The sequence below is a fragment of the Centrocercus urophasianus genome, unplaced genomic scaffold, assembly GCF_019232065.1.
Source record: "Centrocercus urophasianus isolate 14NV4802_14NV808 unplaced genomic scaffold, USGS_Curo_1.0 seq_22, whole genome shotgun sequence".
Taxonomy (NCBI): domain Eukaryota; kingdom Metazoa; phylum Chordata; class Aves; order Galliformes; family Phasianidae; genus Centrocercus; species Centrocercus urophasianus.
Window position 1 is genome coordinate 9906053 of NW_024884778.1, and position 19591 is coordinate 9925643.

The following is a 19591-nucleotide window of genomic DNA, read 5'->3' on the forward strand; positions in this document are numbered from 1 at the left end:
GTGTTCGGGGACGAGGTGAGGATGTGGTGCTGAACACTGTGTTTCAGGTCACCAAAACCCTGCATCCAACGAGGTGAGGATGAGCACCAAGCGGATCACTGCTGGGATGGCTCAGCACTGCCAGGAAGCATAGACAAAGAGGACTGAACTGCAAGGACATGGGCAGCAGGAAGGGGGATTTGGAGATGCATTCCTGCCATATCCCAGCAGAAAAATGCCAGCAATGCAGCCTGGGCAGGCAGCAGCTGCCCCACACTGGAATGTGCCCATGACTCCCCCGTGGCCACTGCACTGCAGCTGAGTATTTCTAGGGGTCTGACACAGCATTCTGGGCGCACACAGAGCTCGGGGAGATGTCAGCAGGCAGCACAGGGCCAAGAAGCTGCTTCCGCACTCATAACACACCGAGGGCAAAGGGTGAGCTGAGCTGCCATTCAGTACAACCCACTTATAAAGATTAATACAAGCAAGACTCACGTCCTAGGCCCTGCATTGCCGTGAGCCAGAGAATATTGGAACTTTAATTATATCAGTATAATAAAGCAAAAAACAAGAAGATACTTAATCTAAATCAACGCCCGTAACAGCGACAAATCCCAGCAGCTGACCTGCACTGTTAGCTGTGACACTGCATTTGCAGCACATGTCACCACGGTGGTCACGTCCCCGTGGTGGCACCAAGAGCTCAGCCACATGGACTGAGAGCAGATGGGTTACGACCAGGGGTTTTGCCATGGGATATAGCTGGAGGGGCTGCAGGCTGCCTGCAAAGCTTCCCAAAGCCACGTGGTCCCTCACCCAAAACCACAGTCCTACCAGCTCCATGCCAAGAGCAGGAAAAGCATGAATGCAAAGCAAAGAGTGTCTAAGGGAAAGAGGGATTACAGCAGAAGTTACCCATTCAGCTTCTAGAGCGAGCAGGCGGCTGCCTGAAGCAGGGTGCTCCGGGAAGCACAGGTTTGGGAGCAGCTGCATCAGTTAGAATTGCCCCATCAGCAGAAGGGATGGAGAACCACAGCCCACCTCACAGCTCAACCAGCTCTGATGGAACCAAAAAGCTCTCACTAAGACCTTTTGCATCATTTTGTAGGAAAACTGAACCACTGGAGAGAAGGACCCGGTGCCAGAGCTGCAGCCTCCAGTAAGGAATTGAGATAGAGTCAAATGTCAGCAAAAGAGGGATGTGGGGAGACCACAGAGTGGGGTGAGAGCCCCAAGGCCCCCCTGGAGCCCCACACTTGCTCTAAGACCCTCCGAGGCACAGGCACCACTCCTCCCCAGCCCACCAGCTGCTCCGGCAGTCTCAAGCCATTGATTTCTCAGCTTTGCCCTTCAAAATTCTCCTGGCTCAGTGCCCAGTTTATATCGTCTCATTCCTTGGGAGCAAAATATCTCTCTTATTATTGCAATTATTTCCCAATCAGAATCGTTCAGGGCTGACCCAGTGAGGGGATGGGCCCAGCACCCAGCAATGCACAGCCACTACCCTGGGAGGAAGGTGGGTATCCCCACTGCCATGGCCATCCCTGCTGGCTCTCCAGTGTGCGCTCAGCACTTTTATTTTCACCTCCTCAGCAGCAAGGAGACCACCAGCAGCAGCCTGGCTTCCTGTCCCATGGGTGTCAGTCCAAGTATCTCTCCTGCAACACTCCTGCACACCCAAAACACTGTTTATTTTCCTACTTGCTCCAATGTCCAGATCAAAAAGGCAACACAACTCTTCCCCCCATGCAACCTGAGCAAGGCAACACAATGCCAATGACTAAGAATCTATCCTCCGCATCCCAGCACCAGGACACTGTGCAAGGGGGACACAGGAGATGCTCCCTTCCCAGCTAGCTGTTGGGAAGCCCAAAACTCAGGGAAGAGGCAGCTTTGCCTGAAGCTGCATGGGGAGAAAGTACACAGGAGGCTCCCAGAGCTGCAGCACACCAGAGCTCAGCTGATCCTCCTGCTCCTTCCCCTTGCATCGTCCCCAGGAAAATAGCTGCTTCCTTCCTGATCCCTGCAGCAACAACACAGCAGAGAGGAGCTGCTTCCTTGTCCTCAAGGAAGGGCCACCAGAAGGCAGGAAAAGCCCCACGTGGAGTTGGGAACAGCCCCCACCTCAGGTCCAATAGCCATCGCTTCCACACCGCGCAGCCCCAAAGCCTCGTGCTGCAGTAACACATTGCTGCAAATGCATATCAACACAAACAAAACCCACCCTCTCCCGGCAGGGAGGAGGGCAGTCCTGGGTGCACCCTGTGTCACCTGTTTGACACCGGCATCGCTCCTCTCGTGACCGCTGCCCTGCTGTTTGATCCCAATGGGCAGATCACACCTGATGGGTCAGGGGAAGCTGATAAGTAATAAAAAAAGAAATCAATGCCTGAAAAAACACACGGCATACTGACAGCATTAAATATTAATGTCTCACGCAGGCAGCAGAACTGGACATGCAGAATGCCTCGTGAATTCAGTGACAAATTATATACTGTTTAATGTGCTTCATGGGAAAGCAATCCATCGTACCAGGCAGTGGGAAAGTTACAGACACACTTCCTATTTTTTTCATTTTTAAATCAACATGCCAGCTATCAGCAGGCTGAGATGGAAACTGCAGGTAGCTCCCCCTGACCCCTCCAGCTCCCGGACACAGGCACACCTCCAAGGCTGGAGGAAAGCTCCTGCTGTCCCACTGCTCACACCCAGCTGAACCCGGCTGTGTGCCAAGCACAGAGCAGAGCACATACAAATATTTTGCTTCCAACCGCACCTTGCCCTCCCCACCCCAGCTCTCAGCGTGTTTGTAGAGCTCTCCATGCTGACATTCCTTCTGCATTTCACAGCTTTGTAACACAGAATTATAGAATCATTAAAGCTGGAAAAGACCACAAAGATGACCAAGTCCAATCGTCAACCCATCACCACCATGTCCACTAACCCTGCCCACAGTCATCTCTGGCCCTCAACCCAGCCCGGTGTGTGCCACGTCCCCACTCACTGTGCCCCTCTGCACAGCTCCTGGCCATGTGGTGGACACCCAACCAATGGTCAGATTGGACAGGCTCTGAGCTCCTGATGGAGCTGCAGGTGTCCCTGTTCATTGCAGAGGGGTTGGACCAGATGGCCTTTAAGGGTCCCTTTCAGTTCAAATTGTTCTGCGATTCTGCAAAGAGATGCAGAGCCACAGCAAGCCCAGCAGCAACACAAGCGCTGCAGCGCACTCTCCATTCACAAACAGGATGGAAATGAAGCTCTTCAGCCCATGGATAGCAGCAATTTCGAAGGAGAGATTGAGAAGATTTAAATACAGAGATTGCCTTCCCTAAGGACATTGCTGCAGACATTTAAGAGCTCAGGCTTTGCACTGCGCAGGCACTCTCTCTGCAGCACTCGCGTGGTTGCAAAGCTCCCCTCTCTGCTCACCCTCCCCCGGGCTCACCGGGAAGCAGGACACCAGCAAGCAGCACCAACACCCCTAGCACAGCCTGTGCACCTCTCTGAGCCCCCGGCACACAGCTAGGGCTGCTCTTTGCAAGCGCGCCTCCCTGCCCACAAGTCTGGAGGAACACGTGCTGCATTCAGAGTGAAATTCTCAGAACAGCTTTCAGGAACACCTGCCACCATCCCACCTCCCCGGAGCCGCGACGGCTGCCAGGGGATCTCAAGCAGAGGCTGCCACTCGCACGATGGCGGTGGGGCCACTCGCAGCAGCCATGCAGCCCAGCACCCAAAGGCACGGCACTGAGCAACTGAAGCTCGCGCTGGCCCCAGCTCCTGTGGAGGAGGGGTGGCCCAGCAAGGGCTCATCTGGGGTTTGGAGACAGCAGGGATGGAGAACAGACGAGTGGTCCCCAAATTCACAGCGTGCTTTCTCCTGAGATCAGCAGCCCAAGGGTGCACTCGCCTGAGGATCTGCACTGTAGAGAGAGGCCAAGGGGTGGGAAATGATGTTAATTAAAGTTTTAATTACTGTAACCAAACGAGTGGTATAATTACTTTATTCTCGCAGAGACTTCAAACTGATTAAGAATCACGTGCACAAGCTTTGATTTGATTTTTAATTAAAAGTGCTCTCAGAGGCGGTGTGAGACGGGCAGGGGCCGGCTCAGCCTTAAGACCTCATGGGAACCCCAAGATCAAGCGGGGACCCCTGGATGCACCCTCAGCCAGGAGGTGTGGAGCTGCAGGGGCTGCAAGTGGAACCATTCTGCAGGGATGTGGCACAAGGACTGGTGGCACCAGTGACACCAATGCGCTGTCCTCACCAAACCCCATTTCTGGGCACCTCCACTGGCTCCTCATCAGCCCCTGGTTCCCACATCCCAACCTGCTTCTCCCAAGAGCTCCTTGCAGTCCCCTCAAATATTAACGAGCTCGCGCTGCCACTGGAGGGAATTATTAAAAAACAATTTTGCAAAGGTATCTTTTTCAAATAATAATAATACTAAAAGACAAAGCAGTAGAAATTAAATTCCCAGTCCCCTACCTCAAATAAATAGTATCAGAATTTGAAATGAGACATAATTACCCCGGCAAGGTTAAAGCCACTAATGCAGACAGAATACAGAATCACCATTCATCATAATCATATCTCATATCACAGCCATTATTTATAATTAGGAGGCACGGTTTAAAAAACACATAAAGACGCCCATGCAATGCAGTAATTCTTCTGCTATTGCTCCTGGAGGGCCAACCCGGGCCCTTTCAGAAGCTCTGATTTGTGGAGTCCGGATCAGGAATGAAAGGAACCCAAAAAGTCATTCCCAAAGAGTGCCAGCAGGTTCAAACCACTGTGCCCAGCTGGGCGAGTGCTGCAGGGCAGAATTGGCACATGGCACGTGCCCCAGCCCTGACCACCAGCCCCATAGGTTCACCCAGCTTTCTCTGCCACTGGGTGGTTTTACATCATTTTAAACCATAGGACAAGTCATAGCAAGAGCTAGCAAAACCAAGAGCTAAAGGCAAAGGTGCCAGGAGCTGCCCTGGTTTGAAGCGAAGGCTGTGAAGGCTCTGCTCCGCAGCCCAGTGAAATATTAACAAGTGAAGTTGGAGGAAATTACCCTTAATGTCTTCCGGGGAAATGAGTGCAAGGCGGTGATGACACAGCACAGTGACATGGCACAGTGACACGTGATAGAGCCCAGCACTGGGGATGCACAGCTCCAAGTCACTCCAAAAAACACAAGCGCGCAGTGCCATGGGATGCTGAGCTGCTCCATCCCACACAGACACTCCAACACCCATGGTGGGGGCAAATCTGAGGGCAAAACAACCCCTTGTATGGTGGTTCTGCACTCTTTGGTGGCAAACGATAAAGCAAGAGAGGATGCCCTGGGTGAGCTGGGGCCATGGCAAAAGCCCAGGGAGGAGGCAGCAGGATGATGGAACGCATGCATCCACGTGCACAACAGCTGCGGTGTTTCAGAGATGGAAAACAAAAGCAGAGCAGGACCAGGCACTGCAGCAAAGTCCCCACTCCAAGACATGCCACCAGTGAGCAAGGGAAAAGGCCAGCAAGGCAATGCTCCCTGCAAGGCCTTTAACATTGGTGGCACTGAGTTTACCCAAAGAGTTTAGCCCAAACGAGCAGAGAGAGAGGAGGAGGCACTTTGCAGTGCTGCACGAAGGATCGCTGTTTGCCCTTCCAAGCGCTGAAAACTAATCCCCCCTTCTCCCCTTTTTATCCCATTGAAAACTTGACAGAACCTCCTAGCGCTTTGCAGTTGAAATTGGCAGGTCTTAAATTAATTGACTACAATTTTACACAACAACATGTTTAGCTGAGAGTTGGCCCGCGGCCCGCTTGGCTCGCCACCGCTCCCCAGACACTTTTCAAGCAACCTCAAAAACTTCATAACACATCTAAGGCAAAGAAAGCAGGTTGCCAATGTGACCCACTCCCTGCCAAAAATCAAGTCCTGCTTCCCCACACCCCCTCCTCAACCCTTCTCCGACTCCTCCAGCACTTCCTTCCCTCACATTAATGGCTTGTTAATTTATTCTAATAATCTCTGAGGACTTTGCTCCTCCAAACGCAAAGGAGCAGGGCACAGGTTTCCTTCTTGCTGGGGCATGGGCCTGCTGCTTTGTCACATGAATGACAGCGACGGGACCAACGCACGCAACAGACAAGAGGAAAGTCAGGTTCTTATTCCCCTCCATCCTGACATATTCCTGCTTTCCTTCCACTTAAACCCCAAAAAATGAGGCACAAAGCAAAAGCCAAAAGCACGGTGCCAGGGCTGGTGGCACATCCTCATTCCTTCCAACTGGGAGACAGGTGTCCTGGGGTGGCACATAGGTGACCCTGTGCACAGGCACACGCCATCCCACTAATGAACCCACAGCTCCAGCTCACCTCCAGCCCTCACCAGGAGCCAGCTCAGCCAAAAACAACTGCACTGGTGTTAGCAGAGCCGGAACGGCTGCTCAAACCCAGTGCCAGGTCCCCAAAAACTCAAGGTTGGTCCCCCCGGTCCCTGAGACTCTCTGCTCCGAGATGCCACCGTGGCCCAATGCCAATCCCACTGCCCAGTGTCAACCCTACGGCCCAAAGCCGGTCCTGGTGCCAGGCACGTGTCCAGGGCACAGCGCTGAGCTCCGGTCAGGCTGCAGGAGGCTGGCGAGGATTTCTCCAGCTCAGCCTTGGGTCAAGCAGCTGATGCTTAACGAAAGCCAAATTGGGGGTGGGTTGTTTGTGTGATTTTATTTCTTGAATAAACAGAAACATCCTGTGTGTGATTAAGAGCCTTTATGAAAAACACACCAGCACCAAACTCTGCAGCTGGGGCTGGAGGTACCGCAGTGCCTGGGAGGCAGAAAACAAGAGGGTTTGGCTTCCTCGGGGTGATCATGGATTGACACAACAAAACATCCCAGGGAAGTTTCAGGCCATGCACACAGACCGAAATCCTGCCCGGGAGACCTAAGACCAATCTCCTCTCCCAGAATTGTCACATTTCCATGCCAACCCCTCTCTTGCTCCTGCCCCTGCTGCAAGCCCAGAGCACAGCAGGGCTCCAACAGCCTGCACACCCTGAGCCGCAGCCACGGTGCACCAGCATCGCTTTTAAGCATTAATTCTTTTCTTTATCACCTTCTGCCTGAGGATATCAAAGCACTCGGCATGCATTTATGCTGCGCTCCTCCTTTTGGCTGAGGGCATCACCATCTGTAGACGGCAAGGAGGAAAAAGCTGTGGTGCAGACGGAGCAGCAAGCTGACCCCAGCCCTGCCACGAGACAAAGAGCCAAACACAGGGACCTGCAGCATTCCTGCAGCCATCCCACTGCATCTACCCCACTGCATTCATCCCCGTGCAGCCCCTGCACTGCACTCCTGCCCCCAGGGAGCCACACCAGGAGAACACATGCTTTTGTTTAAGGAGCATGGGCTGAGAGGGGAAAAAGGCACTTAAACAGCTCACACACACAAAAAGCCACATTTTCAAGTTGTTTCTCTTTGGCAAGGTTCAAAATAGGCCAAGGTTTTTGTTTTCGTTGGGAGGCTTTAAAAAATGTATTTCATCCAAACCATCCTTGAAACATTCCTGACATTTATCGCCGTCAACTTTTCCTCCAATTAATTGCCTCTGCACAACTATCAATGTCCTGATGAAAAACAGCTCCAGAAATAAGCAATCCAGTAAAAAAAAAAAATCACACTTTCTCTTGCTCTGCTTCTCTCTGCTCACAAGCACGAACAGAATTAAGGAGGTGAAGGGAGCAGAAACAACACAGCCTTCATAGCTTTGTCCAGTGAGCGGGGATTTGGGAGGCAATGGTGGCAGCTCACTGCCCATGTGCAGCCCCCAAACCACCTCTGCTCACAGCCCTGCAGCATGTGGGACAAGTACAAGGCAAAGCCAAGCACTGCTGCTCCCCAGCAGACAGCCCCCAAAAGGCACCTGGGTGGATACGGTGTCAGGGAGGGCTGGTGCTGGTTGCAGGCTTCTTAATCGCTTCCATTTACAAAGTGAAGCGGAGCTCTTGTTTCAACAGCTTGCATGAGCAGCTGTCAGGCAGAGAGGTTCAAAAGGACAAGGCTGGAGGGAGAAAGGGAGCTGAGGCTCTGAGCAGAAGGGTTTGGCTATGCATGGGGGTGGAAGGAGGGCACCGAGGAGGTCCCCACACTGTGCCCTCCAGTCCCCCAAGTTCTCCTGTGCAGGTTTAGGAGAAGAAAACCCCGAGCTAAGGACGTGGAGCGTTCACCTCACCTGCTAGAAGAGAAAAGCATCTTTAATTTTAAATACTGAGAGTAAAAACAGATCCCCCGAGGCTCATAAACATACCAGAAAGAGAGGGAGAGTAACATAGAGAAGCCCTGGGGAAATAAACATAGAATTCGATTTGGGAAGTTCCCCTCCCCGGAGCTGAGTGGAAATCACCCCCACAGCACCACAGCAGGCACCGGCCATGTATGAGGTGCAGCTTTGCTGGATGGTTGGTTTTTGTGGTTTTTTTGGGTTTTTTTTTTTTTTTTTGAAGTAGTTTGCTTAATGCTCCTCATTGCTGGGATGCAGAGAGTGGAGCAGGAAGGGATGTTCTGACATGAGGGACAGAGGTCACCATGCCACGCTGGGGCTGTGCAGCCCTTCCAAAAGGCTCTGTGTATGTGCAAGTCATGCTAACACAGGCGCTCTGCACAGCTAATCACAGACAACCATCCTGGCTAGGACACAGGCCTATTTTGGGAGCTTTTATAGAAAAACATATGCATATATGTTTATATATAGAGACACACATATACACACACAGAAACTGCACTATCCTTTCTCTATAATATTTTCCAGTTGCACACCATGAGCTGAGCCAAGGAGAAGCCAGGCGCTGACCCAGCAGAAGACGTGCTGGAATCACAGCCCCCGAGATGCAAGATGGGGTTGTCCCCAAAAACACAAGCAGAAGTAAACCCAAGCGAGCCAGTAGCTCTGCAAGCATTCACTCTACTGATGCCGGAATGTAATTAAGATCCACAGGGTTGTGTCAATCACCAAGGGAAGGAAACAGCAGGGAAACCTCTCTCAAAACACAGAAGTACGAGCAATGCTAGTGTCAGGGTGCCTAGAGAATGTGGATGTGGCAAAAATCCCTGCTTGAGGCTGCAGTCTGGCACCCCAAAGTTGAGGAATGCTGCACTCCAAGAGCAAGTTCAGTCCCAGGCAAACCTCCCCCTTGCATCAAGGGACCCACTCTTCCCCTGGCTCACAGCCCAAAGAGGGCCCACCCAGAGAGATACAATGCCAACCCCAGTGTCCCACGTGGAGCTCACCCCTAAGGGCACACGGAGCTGCCAGGGGATGGGCGAGCAGGGGAAGGCGCGCACAGCCACGGCCCTGCACAGCGCCGGCGCCCAGGATAGCACACAAATTGCTTCATTAAATTTCATCACATTAAGCCAGTTTCATGAATTTAACATTGTCCCCGGACTATTGTTTGTCTGAAAATTAAATTACGGCAACATTTGTTGTTTCAATGAGTCTGTCAATTATAAACGAGGCTGGAGAAGGGGGATGCATGCATGGGCAGGTGATGGTGGCAAACAGGCGGCTCCAGCAGAGGTGGGAAATGCAGCCCCTCTTCTTATGGGATGGGAGAAGGGAAGAATCCAGATAACGCTTTGTTTCAGTCAAAGCCAACTGTGCCAGACAAGGCACACTGGGCACAGGAAGCCTGGCCACGCTGGATCCAATCATGGCTCCAACGGCAGAGCACTGGGCAACAGCAGCCCCAGTTACGCTGGTCCATGGCTGTTTGGTCTCACCAGTTTGCAAAGCTTTGCCATGAAGGGGAACACTTGGAAAAAAATCTCATTTATGCTTCCTTTTCCCCTGAGCAGCTCCTCTCCGCAGTATCAGAAACAAGGGTGACAACCTTTCGCTTTGTAAAGAAAACCATCGAGCCAAATGCACTATAAATAGCACCCAAAACTGACCTGTATCCCCAGACGAGGGGAATGAAATGAAGACAAGTGAACCACCACCTTCAAGGTCACAGAGACTTTTTTCTCCCTTTGTTCAAGGTCTGGTAATTTTATCAACGTAGGAGAGCAATCCAACATATATCATTACGGTTGCAGCTAATAAAGAGCACACAGCTCTGTTAGCCTGCCGTTGTTGCTGCTGCTGTTACAGGGACAGCCATGGGGCACGATGCTCCCCCAGCTCCCCCAGTGGACGCTGCCCTCTGGAGCAACGAGCACAACAAAATGAAAGCGCTCTCAGCTCATCCAGCTTTGCTCAGTAGGGTTCTCCCCACGGTCTATTCTCCATCTACAGAGAGGCAGCGTGTCACATGGTGCTGGCTCTCTTCTTTATATCCAGCTGCTAAATTGCATTAAAAGAACTAAGTGTCCATTAAATAAAACTTCCCTGCTATTGCTTCCCATGCAGACAATTGCTCTCGCTGCCACGGGGATGCTCCCTGACAGCAGCAGTTCTGAGTGCACACGAAGACCAAGGGTGTGCAGTGTTTTCGTGCTAGTAGGAAGGAGGGGCGAAGAAGAGGTGGTATCTGCAGTCCATGCACGGACTGTGGGGCTTTTCCACCCTAGGCTGCCCAGCAGCCACTTCCAATCAAGGGATTAAAGCAAGCAGACGCATTCCGCACAAAGCACCTCCAGGTCCAATGCTAAATGCTGCCCTAAGCCAGGATTAGCACCTCCCAGGTGTGGGAGACACATCCTGATGCAGGTGGCACATCCAAATCCTGGCACCACTCTGCTCTTTGACTAGTGGAGCTCAGTGGAGCTTGGGGTTATTCACCACCCCAACACTGTGATTTTCCATTTCACCTCAAGCACTGATCTCACAGGGCACCTTCCTGCCTCCCTACCTCCCCCATCATCACCCCCATTAGAATTCTCTCCCTGCTATTTCAGAGCAGCACACCCCATAATTACCAAAGGCAAGGCACAGCAGAGGCTGAGCAGTGGCTCACCCTGAGCTGCCCACAGCTGAGTACCGTGCTCAGCGACACTGAACGACCCCACAGATATCAAAACACGGGATGGATGACGGGCTCCAGAGGTCACCAAGGGGAGGATGAGGTCCAGATCCCTTGTCCTCACATCTCTACCCCTGACAGGTTTCCTACACAAATTCTGCAGGCACCATTAGCTGGGGCTGAAGGCTGGATACCAGCACACAAATTGCTGCCTTCGGGGCTCCCCGTGCCCTCCCTTTTCTCTGCTGCCTTTGGTGGGAGGCCGGGACCATTATTCCGTGCGAAAAGCTAAAATTAGTCAGTGTTCAAGCCCGTGAATAGGCACAATGGTTACAACAGGAGGGCCTTGACAGCACAGTGGCCTCCCAGCTCATTTCCATCTCAATGGGATGGCTTTTCACCCTGCCACCTCCCCAAGGGGCCATCACTGAGGTCCCCAGTAGACGACCACAGCCCTGCTGGGACACCCGAGATGGGCAGGGAGATACAAGGAGACAGGTGGCATCATCTAAACCAAGTCCACAGGAAAGTAAGGCAAACACCAAGCCTGGAGCGTGCCTGGATCATCCAGGCTTGGTCCCAGTGGAGGGAAATGCAGAAAGGACCAGAAATGCTGGACGCAATCACACCCCGGAGCCTCCTCCAGCTCCTGCCTTCCAAAGTCACCTTGCACGAGGGTGCCCGTGCCCAGCACGATGCTCCGTGCCCGGCTGACGGATGGGGCTGCATGGAGCCACACAGAGTCAGCGCTTTCTGCAGGGAAGGTCTGAGCGAGGCTGTGGCCCCGCCTGGCAGTGCACCTGGCTCCACTCTCCATCTCTTCACCTGCCGGCTTCGTGCTGACTGCAGAGCAGAAGGGGGGGGGGGGGGGGCCAAACGAAGAGTTATGGCTTGAGTCACAGAGCCTGGAGCATCGAGGTCTGGCGAAGGAACCCCCCAGATCCTCTGTGCAAGGGGCAGGCACCCCAGAGCGTCCCGCAAAAGGCAGGAGGGCAGCGGGGGCTCAGCCCCATCCTTCCCTAAAGTCACCCGAGGACGGAGCCAACAGCTGCTGCCCCGGCAGGTCCCAGAGGCCGGCAGTTCACGATGAATTTCTAATTGTTTCCTCCAACAATGAGACATCCTGTGCGGAGCTCAACAAAGCCCTTTGCAGGCCAGCGGGGCCCCTTCCTCCTGAGCTCCGTGCCCCCTCCCTGCACCCCATCCATACCCAGGCAGTGCTGCCGCCTCCACCTTGGTTAAAACAGGCGGTACTCAGCTCTGGTGAGAGCTCTTGAGGGGCCGGGAGCGGCCGAGAGGTATTTGATGGATGCACTTTGGCAACCGTTGGCTACCTTGTCATGCCAATAAAATTATCGCTGTTAACTGGGGAAGAAGGCAGGCGCACGCTCCTCGGTGCCCATCTTCCCGATAGGGTTGGGGCTGCTGCAGAAGCCCTAAGGAGCTGCAGGCATGGTGGGGAAGGGGGTCCCCAGGGGATGGGATGGGGACAGAGCGGGAGAGGGCAGAGGCGGCAGGAACAAAAGGCCCTTGTGCGGGGCGGCCAGCTGCTCTCCTGGCTCTGCCGCGCTCACTGAAGCAGCAGGAATACACAGAGGAACTCAGCCATGATGCACCCCAAATGCACTGCAGAGGTATAGTGCAAGGGATAGGCTGCTGCACAGGTACCCCAAGGAGCATCAAGCGTGGCACCTCCAAAGGGAGCTGCACAACACAGTGGACACTAAGGGATGTCCCTGCAGAAGGCGGACAGCATGGCAGCAGGGCAAGGGGCCAGCTTCATGCAGGATGGGGACATGGGGGTCACGAGGGGAGCTGAGCCCTCTCCGGGAGCTGGATTTCACACGCGCAGACACAATGGGCCCCTTTAAAGCCACGAGCTGCTTAAGCTGCCTTAGTGCTAAGCAGAGGCAATGTGAAAGGAGCCGCGTGGCCGGAGGGGATGGGGACAAACACCGGGCAGGGAGCCTCGTGCTTTCTCCTCACAGTCTCACAAGGAACCTGACCTTCACAGGGTGATTTGTGGATTGGAGAACCAGATGGAGTTTTGTTTCTGTATCTGTGACACAGAGCCCAGGGCATCGCCAGGAGGAGGATACAAGCCCCATGCAAAGCCTCCCCAAAGGCAGGAGCAAAGTCTCCAGCCACACAGAAGGGCTCTCAGAAGCCAAGAGCAGCTCTTCCCTGCTTTGGCTGCCCTGAGAGCAAGAAGCAAGAGCAAGAAGCATTTGGAAACCAGCAGCCCAGCTTCAACTCACAAGGTGCCTCAATGATCTGACCCAGCCATCAGCCTAGATTTGTCCACACCAGGGTGCAGCTTTTGGCAGACCTTGCCCTTAACTTGTCACCCAACGGAGATCTACACAAGTCCAAAAGACATAAGATCACCAAATGCTCCCCAAAGCAGGCAGCCAGCCTCAGCTGACAAGGACAGGGTGAGCAGTTGGGTACTGCCCAAAGCAGGAGACATTCCTGCTCCCTCCAGACCCACATCTCCCCTCCTCAGCAGCCCCCACGGCACTAATTCTGCAGCCAGCAAAGCAGCCATCCGCCAAAATACCCAGCACATGACTAGCAGATGCCCTATGCTCCCTGCCAACCCAGAGGGGATAATTATTGACTTGCAGCACAGCTGGAGGAAGGGGGGAGAGGAAGAAAGCAGAGGGGCTTTCACAATGAAAAGAGATTTGCTTTTAGAACACTTAGAGGGAAAAAAAAAAAAATAAATCATTCTTTAGAAGCAAAATCAGAAGGGGAGAAAGCACCAGTGCTGCCCCAGGCAGTGAGGGAAAAAAACATGATTTCCCAGCCCAGAGTCAGCAAATGATGGGGAAATTCCTGCAAAGCCTAAGCCTGTAGATTCCTCCTGCTGCTCCTCACGCCCTGCCCTGCAGCTGCTCAGCCCTGGCCTCGCTGTGCTCACCAAACAGCCCAGCTGAACATGGGCTGCCAGCATTCCTCCCCAAGCAGGAGCTGCAAGGTCCCCAGGTCCTTCCAAGAAGAAGCGAGCACCGCATGTTTGTGCACCCATAGGGATGACCCACTTAGCACAAAGAGTTTATTTGTTTGGGGTTGTGTTTTTTTTTTTGTTGTTATTATTGTTAAAGCAGAGAAGCCAAAGAAACCAGACACTGGGCCAGTTCAGCTGTGCTGTTTGTGGGAGAGGATAAACATGGTGCAGAGAGCACGAGCTGCAGGGGGGGAGCAAATTCCCAGCAGGGATGTGCCCTGATGCGTTAGCACCCAAGGCCATCTGCTTTCAGGACAGGGAAGGAGCTAAAGAGATTACAGCGGCAACCAGGGCAGCTACAGACAAAGAGATCCTCCAAAAACGATTCTCAGCTGGCAGCAAAGGGCACTCAGCCTGGCTGACGCAGTGCTCGCACGGCTGTGCTCACCTTCAGACCTGCAGAAGCACAACCAGAGCAGCCCAAGCAAAGCTGAAGTAGTGGCAAAGGCTGGTGATTTCCAGGCACAAGGCAGATGCCGGGAAAGCAATCTTTGCTGCTCTTGCTGAGATTTCCTCTAGAAGTCCCCACGCAATGTGCTCCAGGTTCATGTCCCTGTGTCACTTCCCCATCCGGCACACCACAGGGCACAAGGACGGGTCCGTGACGCGCCCACACAACGAGCTCCAGCGTGGAGAGGAAGTGGCTCACATCCAACACCAGCAGCATGGCCAGAGTCATCCCCACGTTACTCATCCTGGCAGCGGCAGAAATTCCCCAAACAACACAACCCCATGACTGCTGGCGGAGGGCAGCGAGCACGAGGACTGAGGGCTTTCCAAGCCTGGTCTCTCCGCATATCTCAGCACCATCCAAAGATAACCACAGGCCTGCTCGCCTGGTGGTACATGAGCACAGAGCGGGCAGCTGCAGGGCTGCAATTCACTCAGCACCATGGCAGTCCCGTGCCTCATCCTCCTTGATGCCCCTCTGCCCCAGCCCAACCCCGTCCTGTTGCCACCCTACAGCAATTCATTCCCAGTTCTGCAAACATTCTTTGATTCTGACGGTGCTCACATCACTTTCTCCCCCAAATCCCATTCTCCTGATTGCTCCAACTGCAGCCCAGACCCCAACACCACAATCCCATGCGTAGTGCTGCCCTGGAAAGCCAGTTCCCCATTTAACAAGATGGTTTCAGCCAGCCCAGGGATAGAAGGACGTGGAACAGAGGTGTCTGGAGGCAAAGGGCAGGGCAGGCTCCAGCTGTGATGGTGGCAGGTGCTGCCCTGCAGCCTCACAGCCGTCGCAGGGAAGCCAGGCTTGCGTGGCTTTTTCAGGGGACAAAGGAAGGCTCTGTCTGCATGCAACAGCCTGGACAAATGCTGGCCATGGAAGCTGCCATCCAAGGAAAATCCAGACACAGCAGTGACTCTGCCCTGACCTTACCCCAGCCCAGATGGCACCATCAGTGTCCCCTTGTCTGACTGGCATGCACTGCAGCATTCTTGGGGATGGGGAGCACAAAGTGCCCGTCTGCACTGTGTTGCAGCTCTCAGTACATTGCTGCGTTTTTGTAGGGTCTAAAACAAATCCTATGGATGTAAAGGGACACAGCAGACACTTCCCTGTAAAGGCATCAGGGCCGGAAGGAGACAGGAAAAGAAATGCTCAAGGTACACAAAGCCAAAACATAGTACTTCCTATGGGAACAGAGGAAAAGAGCAAGGGGCTGCAAGCAGAGGGATGCCCACCACTGTCAGGAGATGGGCAGGAGGCTGAAGTTCCTCACCCCGTCCTGGGACCGCAGCACTGGCCCTGAACTGCCACGCCGTATGCTGCCATCCCAGCACCCAAAAACAACAATTTGTGCACCCTGCTCAGCGCCCCATCCCCTGGCTGAGGACACATCAGTACCATTCAGGGAGGTGCTTACAGCCACCCCTCACTGCGGCCCCGCAGACAGCCAGGCAGCGGGATCAGGTAGCTGCTGAGGCAGCGCTTTGCAAGCCTGCCCTGCAAAAAGGCTGGGCCATGGAGCCCAAGGTCACAGCCGAGGACAGCTCAGGTCCCCCAGGTCTCACCATGATGCTCAGTGCCCACAGAGAGTTTCTAGGCTGTAGGGTAGAGGTCAGACAGGGAACTGTTAACCCTCACACCGGTGTCAGCATCTGTCAGGGATAAAAACCTGCCTGGAGTCCTTCTGTTGGGACAGGACAGACATCCACCTCTTCATGCCCCATTGAGCTTCTGCTCCATTACTTCAGGCCCCGCAGACCCATCCAGCCCTCTGGGACCAGTGAACAATAGCACACAACGGTGATGGGCAGAAACCAGCAAAAACAGAGAAGCTCTGCAGAAGAGAAAGCTGCTCAAACTACACCTGGGCTCTGAGTCCTGTTCTCAGCCTTGACTTTGCAGCTAAAGCGAACACACAGCCAGCACCTGGCCTGGCACCCACCTTTGACAGTCACACGGAAGTGGCTCTGACAGCACAAGGGTCAGGGAAAAACTGAAAAGTAGAAAAAAAATGGAGGGAAGGAAGAAACAAATCTTCCACGTAAAAAGCAACTGCCATCCTCTCTAGATAAATAAGGGACAGAAGGTGCCATGCTGTCCCCATGGCTTTGTAAACCCTCCTCCCACACTCTCCTTCCTTCCATCCCTATCCCTTACGCTGGCACAGGCTATTTAAAACCTCCCGCTGGGAGCTCAGCAGCAGGAGAAGCCGCCAGCAACGCGACGCCGGTCCCTGCAGGCCCCATATCGATCAGGAAGGGAGGACGAGCTGCCTCCGTCAGCTCCCTGCAGCCTGGCGCCGACACCACAGGAAGGGAGGAGAAGTAGCCCAGCAGGGCACACAGAGAGCATCACCAAACCCCAAACCCAACTCATCTTTTGTTCCAAATCCCAGCCTACTGAGAACAAGTCCACGAGGCCAAGCTCTGGCTCCTGACCTGTGTTCTCCTCTCCAGTGGTCTCAGGAGATGTACGGGAAGGTTTTGTTTTAAACAGCATGGATAAGGAAAAGTAGATCAAATGCAGGGACAGCCCCAGGAAGGGAGCTGGGGCTCCTCAGCCAAGTCCTGCTCCTCCTTGTTCTCACCAGGACCATGCCAGGACCTTTGCTATGCCTCTGCCTGGCTGACGACGCTGTTAACGCAAGCGATGTTTATACAGGGCATGAATGGCTGTAATTATAGGAATGATGTTATGATAACAGGAAATCCGTGCCCTGTGGAGATACAGACAGAGAAATACACACTCACAGCTATTTGCTAATTGCCACCAACAAGGAGCCTTTGTGCAGTGGTGGGGCACAGGAGGTCTCCCCCATGCTGGGAGATAGCATGGTGCCGCCAGGCTGGATCACTGCAGCGCCCGAGGGCTCTCTCCTGCCTAGGGAACATCTCGGACCAGTTTGGCTCCCACATACACCACAGCATAAAACCTAAAGCACACTACTGCCAGTACAGCCAGAGTACAGAGCCAGCCTTCCCACCCCACCATCTCCCGAAAAATGCACCCATCCCTGCAAGGCAGGGCACCTCACACTGACTCAGACAAAGGAGGTGTGAGAATATCAAATCAGGCTAGAGAAATCCCCACTGCAGCAGTAAGGGCATAGCTCATCACCCCCTTTGTGAAGGACACCTCCAGAGCTGGGGCAGAAACCTCAACTCAGACCCTACTTCCTTTACTTCAACCCGATTCAAGATGCGAGAACAACAGTTATGGCAACTCTGAGCCCACGAAGAACCAAGAGAAACTCCGTCCTGCCCACTTCAGACAAAACAGTGCTGCCAACCCAGCTAGATGTTTCTCTCAGCAGCAACAGAGATGCCAACAACCACCTCTGCTGGCCCGTCCCAGGTCAGGGGCAAAGCAATATGGACCTAGTCCCACAACAGCTACAGTGCAAATCAACAGCTCTGAGAAACAACAGGACAGGCTGACTCAGTACCAGGACACAATCTCTCAGTTACAGCCCTCCCAAATGACAGAGGTTCAGTACATCTGATTGGCAGAGAGGAGCAATGGGGATGCACGTTACCCAAACACACCAAGGCTGATGCTATGACAGAGGCACACTCCACCCTGCACCAAAGGGCCACCAAACCAAGCAGACAACTCCCCATCAGCATGGAAGCACCCCTCATAATGCTGCTGCAGCTCTCCTACCTTTTTGATCTTCCCACTCCGTGTGCCCGCAAACACAACAGTTTGTCCTCTGTAGTCATAGGCAGCCACCGAGGTCATCCCATCCTCTTTATCCACAAAAAGTGGGGTCCCCTCGATCGTGACGGTTCCACCAAGTGGCTGGTTAAAATCCTGGCCACAGAAGTTGTCATCGATCTGCAGCGGCTGTAGGAAGAGAATAGAAGAGAGATGAGTTTTCTGGAATGTCAGAGAGCAACAAGGGCTCACGCTGACCTCCATCCCCACGGGAGGATGGAGCAGGGGCTGTGGAGGCAGCTCCCAGCCCAGCCATCCCAGACATTCTGGCAGGCTGCAGTAAGCCACTGATCTGCGTGGAGCTGCTGCAGTCCCATCTCTGCAACCCCAGGAACAACATGGGCTAGGACACAGCTCAGCTGCCCCCATCTCAATCTAGCATGGGGATGCTCTTCACCCACACTCAGCTGGTTGTTTTGCTGCACGACTCTACCTATACACCCACAGGAGATCTCTGCCATTGCTCCTCACCTCTGTGTTCCCCTTTTGCCCCTCTGTCCCCCAGAAGGTTATGATACACAGAGGGGGCACGGCTCTGACACTGCAATGCGCTCATCCTTCTCCTGGCAGACGTGGCTTCGATCCTGCGCTGGTTGGCATTAGGGTGAATGACAAAATCACAGCTAATGGCAAACAGACCTCAGAATGAAACGCATTCCCTTGTTTCCATGACCAAAGCAGGACACGAAGGAGGAAGAATGGGCTCTGGCCAAATTCTGGGCAGCCACAGCGAGCCTCGGTGCACAGGGCTGGAAGGGAGGCATCCGGAGGCACAGCGCCTGGAGAGGCAGGCAGCCTGCTCAGGCCACAGCATTTTCCACTTCAAGAGGCTCTTTACGTAACTTTGAATTTAAAGGGGAGAGGTTTTTGGCAAGCAACTGCCTCCAAATGCATGCCAGTCCCCAAGGGGCTTTAAATCTATACAGCATGTGCATGTAACATATGGGAAAATGCCGTGCTCCCAAAGCTCCATGTGCATACACGCATTAAGCAGCTCTGGCTGCTGAAAGCAACAGCCCCGCCACTTCCACCCAGTACTGAGATCTGAGCAGGGAGAACTACAGCCCCAAAACTGGAGGCCCTGACCATCCCACACCCTAAAAAAAACTCTCAGAAAAGTTGGACCTTCCCCGGGCTGTCAAACGCAGACGCGGTCACCCCACCCAGGCTCACTGTACAGCCCCAAGGCCAGCAGTCCCACTCCTGGCTGCAGTCAGCACCGTGCCATCCTTTTAGCAGCAGAGAAATGGGAATGACTCCAGCTGGGCACACTCAGCCTCCTAAAGCAGCCTGGAGATGCAGTCTTGCTTGCTCACTTCTTCATTGTTCTGGTGCCTGGTTTAAGAGGTAGGCACAGATTGACTCCTTTCCACGCCTGACCCCTTTTTTCATCCTTCTGTAAACTGGAGGAGCTTGGGGACATCCAAGCAGGCAAGAAGCACCAATCCCCTAAAACAGGAACGAGGAGGTGAA

General features: G+C 53.7%; 1 protein-coding gene across 3 annotated transcripts in view; it reads right to left on the bottom strand.

Annotated features, from left to right (window-relative positions):
• The window catches only part of PLXNA1 (plexin A1), a 94941-nt gene that overhangs the window by 64228 nt on the left and 11122 nt on the right, over positions 1-19591 (bottom strand). For all 3 annotated transcript variants that reach the window (XM_042823200.1, XM_042823198.1, XM_042823199.1), the window contains exon 3: positions 18065-18247. In XM_042823200.1, the coding sequence (XP_042679134.1) occupies positions 18065-18247 (183 nt within the window). The remainder of the gene's footprint in view (positions 1-18064; positions 18248-19591) is intronic.